Source organism: Stegostoma tigrinum, chromosome 12, assembly GCF_030684315.1.
Source record: "Stegostoma tigrinum isolate sSteTig4 chromosome 12, sSteTig4.hap1, whole genome shotgun sequence".
Lineage (NCBI taxonomy): Eukaryota > Metazoa > Chordata > Chondrichthyes > Orectolobiformes > Stegostomatidae > Stegostoma > Stegostoma tigrinum.
In genome coordinates this window covers 21,879,751-21,892,400 of record NC_081365.1, presented here as the reverse complement: position 1 = coordinate 21,892,400, position 12,650 = coordinate 21,879,751, and the positions used below count along the sequence as shown (strand labels likewise).

Below are 12,650 nucleotides of genomic sequence, written 5' to 3'. Positions count from 1 at the left end.
ATTATTTCCGATCAGTTTTTTCGGCCTGAAAATATCTTTGTTTGACATATCTTAATTAATTAAATTGAGGTCATTGAGTAAAATCAGCTTTTGGAGCCAACAGAAGTCTAAAGTACCTGATGTTGACTTTCAACAACAGAAAGTTTGAGGCATGTAGACAACAGGATCATTTTTAATTGGTGTAGAAGTTATTGCTGCATTGTCAGAGACACTGCTTAATTTTTACTTCTAATTATTTCAAATCTTTGTAACGGCCAGTTGACACTCATCTACCCATTCTGTTGAAGTTATTAAAAGCCTTCAGGGACTAAACCATGGAAATTACCGTTTGGTATATGATATGGGGAGGCAATGGTCTAGTGGTATTATCACTAGACTGTTAATCCAGAGACCAGATGACATTCGGGGGATCCAAGTTCAAATCCTGCCATGATATTGAATTCAAAAAAAATCTGGAACAAAGATTTGAATGATGACCATGAATCTATTGCCAATTGTTGGGGAAAAGCCCAGCTGGTTCACTCACAGCCTTGAACGAAGGAAACTGTCGTCCTTACCTGATCTGGCAGACATGTGACTCCAGACACATAGCACTGTGGTTGATTCTTAACTGACCCTGGGCAATTAGGAATGAGCAATAAGTACTGCCTAGCCAACAATACCCTCATCCCGTGAATGATTAAAGAAAAAAATGATAGAAATTACCCTTTTGATTTGAAGCAATGATGATTGAGCATTTGTATTTTATAGCTTTTTGATTAATTTTCAATTTACACTATAGACATCAAACACGAGCTGTAACAAAATCGATTTATTTCATGTTTATGACGTTCATTATGACATGTGGTAGTCATAATCACCATTATAAAGATGTAACCAGAATCTAGCAGATTAGCACTGCAGGATTACATATCATTGTTATGCTCACCACAATTCCACACAATGTGTTAGAATGGTTGATGTTCTATCTTTACTGCTGTTATCAGTGACAGCACAGTCATTGAAAACGAAACATTTTGACTGATCTGATTCTAACATGTGGATTGAAGACAAATGGCCCATTTCAGTTTTATTAGCTGTACCCGTTTTGCTCTTTTATGTCCACGCTAACATCAAAACTAATTCCAGGAAAAATCCTTCATCAGCGACATTATCTCTATGTTGTACAATGTAACTTCTGCTCCAGAATTCAAGGGATGATTATTATACCTGTAGTCAATGTTCTTTGTCTTGCAAATACAGAAATAATTGATCATGGAAAGCTGCAACCTTGCAATGGTTGAACAGGCTTTTAAATAATTCATTTACTTGTTCTATGTGCATGAAATCCACTCTCCTTAGTATATAAAGGAAGCATTGTGCCTCACCGGTTCCAAAGTATATGTCCACCAAGATTACCACACGGTAAAGTCCCAATCCTGGCATGCCCATGAGGTGCAGGCACAGCTATGTATCTCCTCAAAAGTGCTGCAGTATTAATGAGGGTAACACAAAACATTTTTATGCATATCCTCAGAAGTAATGCAGAATGCAATGCAAAGGTCTAGAAATAGATTGCACGTGTGCCATGTAACATGAAGGGACTTACCATAGAATCCCTACAGTGTGGGAGCAGGCCATTCGGCCCACCATTTCCACACTGACCATCCAAAGATCATTCCACCCAAACCCAACCCCTATTCTATTCCTGTAGCACCGCATTTCCCATGGTTAATCCACCCAGACTGCACCTCCTCAGACACTATGGGCAATTTAGCATGGCCAATCCATCCAATCTGTACATCTTTGGACTTGGGGAACATGTGCATGAAACACAGAAAGCTTGCACACAGGTACAGCAGTTAATCAGGGAGGTAAGTGGAATGTTGGCCCTTATTTTCAAGGGGGTTGATGTCTTACTGCAACCTTATGAAGTGCTAGTGAGACCATGTATAGGGTGCTGTGAGCAGTTTTGGTCCCCTTATTTAAAGAGAGATATTGTTTTATTGGAGTCAATTCAGAAAAGTTTCACTATGATGATCCCTGGCATGGAAGTACTGTCTTATGGACAATGGCTAAACAGATTTAAGACTCTATTCACTGGAATTTAGGGGAATGAGAGATGATCACTTTGAAACATATAGGATTCTTAAGGAGCTGGGCAGGGTAAATGCTGAGAGGATATTTCCCCCAACATCGGACACTCTAGGACCAGAAGATAAGGTCTCAGTATAAAGAGGTGCCAATTGAAGACTGCAATGAGGAGGAATTTACTTTCTCAGAGGGTTGTGAGTTTTTGGAACATTTTGCCACAGAGAGCTGTGAGGGCAGAGTCCTTGTGTATAATTAAGGCTGAGATAGATTCTTGATCAATACAGGAATCATGGATTTTGGTGAAATAGCAGGAAAGCAGAATTCAGTAATGCCAGCCCAGACCTGGCATGAACTTAGTGAATGGTGCAACAGGGTCGAGCGGCTGAGTGGCCACTCCCGCTCCTATTTCTTACGGTCTTGTAGTCTTTAACATATTTTGTAATGATGTCTAGTCCACAGACAAAATTAAAGGAATACTGAAGATGGAATGGTAAGGAAAGTGTAATTAGAAGAAGTGATTGAAATTTCCTGCTTCATTGAAATCCCCATGAAACCTTCGTCCAGACTTAAACATGTGGATAGAACTATGTGAGGTCATTAAAAACCCAAATGCACAGATATGTGTAAAGATACACTGGAAAGAAAACAGAGCCACATGCTATTGTGTCTAAGTTTTGCTGTATGTCCGAGCCCCTTTCAGCCTAATGTAATCTAGACTGGATTAGGGTCCATCCTTCTCAGCTAAATGGAACGGTATCGCTGAGTAAACAATATGAAGTTAACTGTATTACTTCAACTACTACAGATTACATGAACACAGCCTGCATTACTATAGAATCTGGTAGGAGCACAATAGTCCCAGATCTGTCTCCTATCACCTCTTTACTCTGCCCAAGACAACAACACAGTGGATAACAAATTGAGAGGCTAGATGAACACAGCATGCCAAGCAGCATCTCAGGAGCACAAAAGCTGATGTTTCAGAGATGAAGGGTCTAGGCCCGAAACGTCAGCTTTTGTGCTCCTGAGATGCTGCTTGGCCTGCTGTGTTCATCCAGCTCCACACTTTGTTATCTTGGATTCTCCAGCATCTGCAGTTCCCATTATCTCTGAACAACACAGTGGATGGTGTGTATTGCACACAGCATACTGCACACAATCAAATATCAACCTTAAATTATAAAGAATTATCTGTCAATTATCTCAATTAGCTCCAAACATTTTGAAAAATAGTGAGATAGCAATATCCTTGAACTCCCTCCTTAATTTGTTAGCTTTTTGAAAATAAGAACACAGAAATAATGCAAAGGTGTTAAGCATTCAAGCCAAACCTTATATTCAGGTTAGGAACAAAAGCAAACAGTAAATGGAAGCATGAAGGAAGTATCTAATAAATATTTACCCAAGGACAGGAATGTCATGGCTGCAGTTTCATTCTTTTATTCGAGTCATGAAGCTGGATTTAATGCACTACTCATCGCAGCAGGAAGCTCGATGGTGAGGCAGACTTAATCATGGCAGAGGGCACATAGCAGGCTCCCAGTGGTGGGAGAACCTCCCTTGATTAAATTGGAGGGCAGAAGCAGATTCTTGGCCCCATGAGGCCACTGTATCTCTGCTTCCACCAAGTAAACACAACAATCAAGAAATCCCAGTCCAAGACTGGTAGCTAGTATAACCTCAACCTTGGTATCTCACAAAGTCATGCAGAGAAGCAGAAAAATATTAGAGATAAATGATGCAGATAAATAGCATGACAAGACTGTCACAAGAAAACTGTGCCAGGCTGAGCTAACTTTGCTCCTGTGAAACGTTTCCAAATCTCACAAAAATAATTACAAAACAAATATCTGAAATTAAGCCTAGTTTGGTGCTACACTAAAGAACCGTAGCTCAGAAATAAGCTAACATCAACTCCATCATAACTTGTGGGGCATGAGGCTAATTTGTATTTTCAAACCAGACAATAAGATCGTCAGAAAATATTATTTCAATTACATTCATTGAAAAAAATGCACTATATTGTGCAAACTTTACAGCAAAACTCTGATCCTACAGGTCACACCCTATACAGGTAAACATATCGATAAGAAACAGCAAAACAAAAGATGTTAAACATACATACATCAATTACAATGCGTAAAATAAATCCAGTTGCATATCCTTCTTAAGTCTACAAATTGTCACTGGGTAAGCACCCAAAGCAGATTTCTTTATAATAAATGAATGACTGAGTCGTCTCTAAACATTTCTGGCACTGGCACATGCTTTATATGTTCCAGAATGGTTTGTGTGAAAAAATATGACTGGACCACAAAGTTGTTTTACCATAGAAAGAGACCACTCAGCCAGTTGTATCTGGGCTGGCTCTTTGAAGGAGTAATTTACGAACATCACTTACCAATCTTGTCCCCTTGACTGTGCACATTCTTCCTTTTCCAATAATTATCTAACTCTCAGTGAACTACTCCATTGAACCTGCCTCCACGATACTCTCAGGCAGTTTAGTCCGATCTTAATTGTGTGCTGCATGATGAAGCTTCTCTTCCTCTCTCCACTGTTTCTTTTTCCAATTGCTTGAAATTTGTACCTCTTGTTCCTGATTCTTTCATGAGTTGGGGCAGCTTTTCTCAACGTATTCTGTCCAGACCCTTGATGATTTTGATCCAATTTCCTACAAAACTTCTCTCCCCTTATAAGTGAATAGTCTTACCTTTCACAATCACAGAAGTTTCTCAACCATGGACCCATTCTCACGAATTTTTCCTGCACCCTCTTCGGTGTTTTCACATCTTTCCTAAAGTGCAGCCCAGGTGAGGACACAGTGGTCCAGTTTGGTCAAACCCAGAAAAGTTTAACATAACTGCCTTGTTTTGGTAGTCTATGCCACTGTTAATAAATCCTAAATATGATCCGTTTTACTAACTACACCCTGATTTTGTCCTGACTTCCAGCTATGTGCCTCTGCTTTTGCATCCTCTTTAGACTCATACTCTTTTCTTTATAAAAACATACAAACATAGAAGTTAGGAGCAGGAGGAGGCCATTCAGCCCTTTGAGCGTGCTCTGCCATACATCATGATCATGGCTGATCATCCAACTCAATAGCTTAATCCTGCTTTCTCCCCATAATCCTTGATCCCATTTGCCCCAAGTGTGATATCTAGCTGCTTCTTGAATACATTCAGTGTTTTGACTTCAATTACTTCCTGTTGTAATGATTTTCACAGGCTCACCACTCTTTGGATGAAGAAATGTCTCCTCATCTCCATCCTAAATGGTCTATCCCGAATCGTCAGACTGTGGCCCCTGATTCTGGACATACCCACCATGAAACATCCTCCCTGCATCTACCCTGTCTAGTCCCTTTAGAATTTTAAAAGACTCTATGAGATACACGCCACCACCTCCCCAACCCCCACCATCATTTATCTGAACTCCGGCAAAAACAATCCTAACCCAGTCAATCTCTCTTCATACATCAGACCCATCATCCCCAGAATCAGCCTGGTAAATATTTGCTGTACTCCCTTGAAAACAACAGCATCCTTCCTCAGAAATGGAGACCAAAACTGCACACAATATTCTAGGTGTGACCACACATAGGCCCCGTATAACAGCAACACATCCCTGTTCATGTTCTTGAAACCTCTCGCATTGAAGGCCAACGCACCATTTGCTTTCTTTACCACCTGCTGCACCTGCATACTTACCTCCAGCATCCCTCTCTTGCACCTACTCTGGCCCCAAACCCCACCTCGTCCTCCATTACATTGATGACTGTATCGGCGCCGCCTCATGCTCCCAAGAGGAGCTCGAACAGTTCATCCACTTCAACAACACCTTCCACCCCAACCTTAAATTCACCTGGACCATCTCCAACACATCCCTCACCTTCCTGGACCTTTCTGTCTCCATCTCAGGCAACCACCGACAAACCAATGTCCATTTCAAGCCCACTGACTCCCACAGCTACCTGGAATACATCTCCTCCCACCCACCTTCCTGCAAAAATCCCATCCCCTATTCCCAATTCCTTCGCCTCTGCCACACCTGCTCCCAGGATGAGGCATTCCATTCCCATACATCCCAGATGTCCTCGTTCTTCAAGGACCGCAACATCCCCCAGCCCCGTAGTGGTCAAGAACACCCTCGACCGTGTCTCCTGCATTTCCTGCACTTCATCCCTCACACCCCGCCCCCGCAATAACCGCCAAAAGAGAATCCCCCTAGTCCTCACATACCACCCCACCAACCTCCGGATACAACGCGTCATTTTCCGACACTTCCGCCATCTACAATCCGACCTCACCATTAAAGACATTTTTCCAACCCCACCCTTGTCTGCCTTCCGGAGAGACCACTCTCTCTGCAACTCCCTTGTCTGCTCCGCACTCCCCTCCAACCCCACTACACGTGGCACTTTCCCCTGCAACCGCAGGAAGTGCTACACCTGCCCCCACACCTCCTCCCTCACCCCCATCCCAGGCCCCAAGATGACTTTCCACATCAAGCAGATGTTCACCTGCACATTTGCCAATGTGGTATACTGCATCTGCTGTCCATGGTGTGGCTTCCTCTACACTGGGGAAACCAAGCGGAGGCTTGGGGGCCGCTTTCCAGAACACCTCCGCTCGGTTCGCAATAAACAGTTGGACCTCCCAGTCGCGAACCATTTCAACTCCCCCTCCCATTCCTTAGACAACATGTCCATCCTGGGCCTCCTGCAGTGCTACAATGATGCCACCCGTAGGTTGCAGGAACAGCAACTCATATTCCGCTTAGAACCCTGCAGCCCAATGAAGCACCTTCTTTTGTAAAGATAATTGCAAAATATTAACTTCATATCTTCGCTATGCCTCCCTCTTTATAAGTAAATCCTTACTTTGCACTTAAATCACATTGCATCTTCTTTTGCCACTATTTTGCTTTTTCTATGTCTCAGGAAAACTTCTGTATCCGCTTTATGTTTGCTGCCAGTTTCTTTTCGTATTCATTATTTGCTTCTCATATTTGTTTTCTTGTTTTCCCCCTGAACTTCTATACTCACCCTAGCTCTCCGTTGTCTTACCTAGCTGATATTGTCGTGAACATACTTTTTCTTCTTCAACTTAATCTGTACCTTTTTCAATCATGTTACAGAAATAGTACATTCTGATTAACTTCCAAAGAGCTTCTTCTCAAAAAATTGTAAAACAGTTCCAAATTTTCTAATGCCGTCTCCTTTCCATTCTGCAACCTATGGACACCCGAGAATATTGATTGTTTATCGATGCAAATGTCCAAATTTCCAGGCACGCTTTAATTTTGGATAGCTTGGTCACCTACTTGCAGGGAACAGCTTGCATTTTTATTGGGAGCATTTTAAGTTCAGGAAAAACAGGAGGCAATGCAATTTCCAATAAGGAAGACAAAAATAAAATTTACCTAATGACTGACTGCAATAAATTGAAGTTGTAGCAGGAATATTCTGTGGTCCTTCAGAACATATGGAACAGCACACACATTCTGTGTGTTTAACGCAACCATGTACACATGCTTTAACTGTTGTTTAATGTAACAGTGCACATAAATGTGCATACATTAATGCACTGACTGAAATGGCAATTCTATTCAAAGCACTCTCACCTCTGAGTCACGGGGTCTAGGTTCAAATTCAAATCCAAGATTTGAGCATAGACAAGAAAGCTGACTTCATTGCAGCGTTAAAGGAGTGCTGCACTGTCAAAGTTGCCAACCTCCAGAAAACTGAGCCCCATCTGCTTACTTTGGTGGATGTAAAAGATCCAATGGTACCATTCCAAAGAAAATCTGATGAGTTTTTCTTGGTGTATTGATGAATATTTATCCTCCAATCAACATCACTAAAATAGATTAGATGGTCATTATGACATTGCCACATGTGATATTATGGTGTGAAAAATAGCTGCTGAAAAATTCCCACAACAGTGATTACACTTCAAAAGTACTTCATTAGCTGTAACTTTGAGACAACTGGTCATTATGAAAAATACAATATAGAAGTGTTCACTCTGACCGCATTTTAACATAACTGTGCACCGACATACTAACTAGGTGTTTCATGTAGCTATCCACACACACATTAACTGGGTATTTAATGTTACTATTCACACACAACAACTGAGCACTTAATGTGACCATGTACAGAAACAAATTGGCTGTTTAATTTAACATTGCACAGTCACATTTACTGAATGCATACATGCTAACTGTGCATTTAATGTAACCACACACACACACACACACACACACACACACACACACAGTCTCTCTTTCTCCCGCGCACACACTCACTCTCTCTCCCTCTCACACACACACACACAAAGCAAACTAATTCTTTAATGTATCTGCATATATACCAGGTTTTTAATGTAGCTTACCAAGACATTTCATACATGCACTGGGAGTAACAAGGTAGGTCCACTGATGAACAAAGGAGGGAATTTATACATGGAAGGAGGAAGTGGGTGAGATACTCATTAAGGAATGAGTACTTCACATTGGTATTCACCAAGGAGAAGTTCATGATTATTAGTAAGTTTAGGGAGCAGCATGTTTATATTCTAGGGTGTGATGATATTAAGAAGGAGGTGGTATTGAATTTTTTGAAAATAATTAAGACAGGTAAGTCCCCAAGACCTGATTTGATCCATCCCAGGTTACCGAATAAGGCTAGGGGAAGAGATTGCTGAGGCCTTGCTAGAGATCTCTGCGTCCTCTTTAGCCCCAGCGAGAGACCAGAAGACTGGAGAATAGCCAATGTTGTTCATTTGTTTAAGAAGGGTAACAGAGATAATCCAGGAAATTATAGGCCAGTGAGACATACATCAGTGGAAATTTTTGGAGAGAGTTCTTAGAGACAGGACTTACTTGCATTTGGAAAGAATGGACTTATTCAGGATAGTCAGCAAAGCTTTGTGCAAGGGAGGTCTTGTCTCACAAATCTGACGATTTTGACTGAAATAACTGCACAGAGGTTGATATCCCATTACCCAGTCACCTTTTATCTACCTGTGCGTGGTACAAGTGATCAGCCAGCTCAGAGTCAGTCCCCTGAACTGAGTACATCCTAAATCTCCCAGTTATGTGGGTCAGCCAGGACTTTCCTGATTGGCCTAGGTAAACAACTCCAATCAGCAATCTCATAGTCAACACGGTCAACCTGGTTCTGGTCATTACATTAAGGAAGTTATGAAGATTATTAATGAGGGTAGGGTAGTGGATACTGTCGACATGGACTTTATTATAGCATTTGACACGGTCACTCTTGGTAGGTTGGTCTAGACAATTACCGGGATCACGGTGAGTTGGCTAGTTGGATACAAAATTGACTTGGCCACAGAAGGAAGAGGGTCGTTGTGAAGGGCATTTTTCTGACTGGAGATCTGTGCTGACACAAATCAGTTTTGGGACCTCTGTTGTTTGTATTATTATTAAATGATTTGGATGAAAATGTAGGTGGCCTGATTAGTAAAGTTGCTGATGGCACAATAATGGGTCGAGCTGTGGCTAGTGAGAAATGTTGTCAAAGGACACGGCAGGATATAGATTAGTTGGAAAGTTGCTGGGAATACATGGATATGAACCATGTGCAGGCAGTTGGGATTAGTTAGGAATGGCACTGTGGTGGGCACAGGTATGATGGGCCAAAGTAGTGTTCTTGTGCTGTACTGTTCTCTGTTCTGTGCACCTACACACACAACACCAAGCAAGTTTTATGTAACCCTGTATAGTCACACTATTTGACCATTTAATGTAACCATGCACATACACATTAACTGGATGGTGACTGTAACGTGTGCTTACACACATTAACTGAACGTCTAAATTAGATGAATACACGCTTGCTCTAATGACAGGTTTAGTCCAACTGTGAACACGCACGCGCACACACCTACTGCAAGTTTAATGTAACAATATTCAGACATACTAACTGAGTGCTTAATGAAACTCTGAACAGACACCACCTGGATGTTTAACATAACCGTATACATATTCGCACACACTAACGGGATTTTAATGTAACTGTGTATACACATAACAATTACGTGTTAATGAGTCTTTATACAGGTGCACCAAACGGGTGTTTAATGTAACCGTATAGACACGCACAACCTAGTTATTTAATGCTACAGTGGACATTAACACAAACACACACACTTACTAGGTCTTTGATGCAATAGTACTCCAGCTCTCACACACACTGCAATCAGATTGAAAAATAAATTTTCCTTCAGGTATTCAAAGTCCCACGAGTCGTTACAAATCCCAGTTGTAAGTGGATGCTTTTAAGCACAAGAGACCATACCAGGTTGATACCAGGCTTAATAAAATGTGAGGCTGGATGAACACAGCAGGCCAAGCAGCATCTCAGGAGCACAAAAGCTGACGTTTCGGGCCTAGACCCTTCATCAGAGAGGGGGATGGGGGGAGGGAACTGGAATAAATAGGGAGAGAGGGGGAGGCGGACCGAAGATGGAGAGTAAAGAAGATAGGTGGAGAGGGTGTAGGTGGGGAGGTAGGGAGGGGATAGGTCAGTCCAGGGAAGACGGACAGGTCAAGGAGGTGGGATGAGGTTAGTAGGTAGCTGGGGGTGCGGCTTGGGGTGGGAGGAAGGGATGGGTGAGAGGAAGAACCGGTTAGGGAGGCAGAGACAGGTTGGACTGGTTTTGGGATGCAGTGGGTGGGGGGGAAGAGCTGGGCTGGTTGTGTGGTGCAGTGGGGGGAGGGGATGAACTGGGCTGGTTGAGGGATGCAGTGGGGGAAGGGGAGATTTTGAAACTGGTGAAGTCCACATTGATACCATATGGCTGCAGGGTTCCCAGGCGGAATATGAGTTGCTGTTCCTGCAACCTTCGGGTTGCAGGAACCGAAGGTTGCAGGAACAGCAACTCATATTCCGCCTGGGAACCCTGCAGCCATATGGTATCAATGTGGACTTCACCAGTTTCAAAATCTCCCCTTCCCCCACTGCATCCCTCAACCAGCCCAGTTCATCCCCTCCCCCCACTGCACCACACAACCAGCCCAGCTCTTCCCCCCCACCCACTGCATCCCAAAACCAGTCCAACCTGTCTCTGCCTCCCTAACCGGTTCTTCCTCTCACCCATCCCTTCCTCCCACCCCAAGCCGCACCCCCAGCTACCTACTAACCTCATCCCACCTCCTTGACCTGTCCGTCTTCCCTGGACTGACCTATCCCCTCCCTACCTCCCCACCTACACCCTCTCCACCTATCTTCTTTACTCTCCATCTTCGGTCCGCCTCCCCCTCTCTCCCTATTTATTCCAGTTCCCTCCCCCCATCCCCCTCTCTGATGAAGGGTCTAGGCCCGAAACGTCAGCTTTTGTGCTCCTGAGATGCTGCTTGGCCTGCTGTGTTCATCCAGCCTCACATTTTATTATCTTGGAATCTCCAGCATCTGCAGTTCCCATTATCTCTGATACCAGGCTTTGCAGTTCAGCGTAGAAACACATCCTGATTTTCTTTGTTACACTTAAGGGGCGACCTAAATATTTGAGACCACCGACTTTTTTGAAAAAAAAGTACAAGCTACAAGTTAATTAACTTTCTGTGCATTATACAGGCTGGATTGATACCTTCACAAATAAGCAGACCTCATGTTCCGTTTGTTCCAAAGTGTTGCGGTAAATATTGAACGCTCCATTGTGGCTGTCCTCTCTTTCTACCTCTCCGTCCTGGCTTTTACCCGTTTGCCCGCATTCCCTGTTTCCCGAGCAGTTCGGAGTAATCCACACCTCTCCATCCTCCTCGCTCACCGCTCTCTCCGCGTTTCCCAACTGACCTGCCATCTGCATGCACTGACCCGCTGACAACCTCGACGAGAAACGATGGCTTAACGAGTCTTAAATACACTGCGCATGGCTTCTCAAATCCTTTCCTGTAGGTCTAGGATCAGGGACACAAAGATTAGAACAAGGAGCAAGCCAGAGGGAGCAATTACAGATAGCCATGCAAGACAAATGAGTTTCAATTTTTTAAATATAAAGTAATGAGGTTTACAGCAGCGATTTATTAGCACAGAGGCTGAAATTTACCAGAGATAAGCAGAATGTCAATTTTGTGAGTTTCCTGGAGGTTTCTCTCCATGATCTGTGAATTCTGTCACACTATCCTCCGCAACTCACCTGGTGCCCACTCATGCTGTCCTCTGCTCAACAGCGATGAATGTACCCACCCCTGTCAGCACCTCCTGGTACTCCCAGGGCTGTCCACCCTTTCTTAATCCCAGCCATGCACCAGGTGAAGTGAAGCCATTGCCCTCCACAGTACACATTGGAGGTAGGGAGTGGATGAGAAACACTGATGCTGGCACATAACTGGCACAGGGGACTGTTCATTGCAAGTACCAGTGCACGTTTGTAAATGTATTGCTATTTAAGGCTCAAGCTACAAAGGTGACTCACAATTAGCATCATACCATCTTACAATTTGGCCTGCAGGACTGCGCGCCGCATTGCCTAACATCTTCTCATTGTTCAATAATGCTGTGTCACATAAAGGAAGGCAAGTGGCTGAAACTGATCATTTTTATT

The 12,650-nt window shown here is 43.2% G+C and overlaps 1 protein-coding gene across 2 annotated transcripts in view; it reads right to left on the bottom strand.

Annotated features, from left to right (window-relative positions):
- Positions 1-11,931, bottom strand: part of LOC125456786 (chloride intracellular channel protein 4) — a 56,839-nt gene extending 44,908 nt beyond the window's left edge. Inside the window, exon 1 of one of the 2 annotated variants that reach the window (XM_048540191.2) lies at positions 11,712-11,931. In XM_048540191.2, coding sequence (XP_048396148.1) covers positions 11,712-11,912 — 201 coding nt within the window. In that variant the 5' untranslated portion in view covers positions 11,913-11,931. Of the gene's footprint in view, positions 1-11,693 lie in introns of both variants that reach the window. The other variant, XM_048540190.2, reaches the window with a different exon arrangement.
- Between the last annotated feature and the right edge of the window lie 719 nt (positions 11,932-12,650).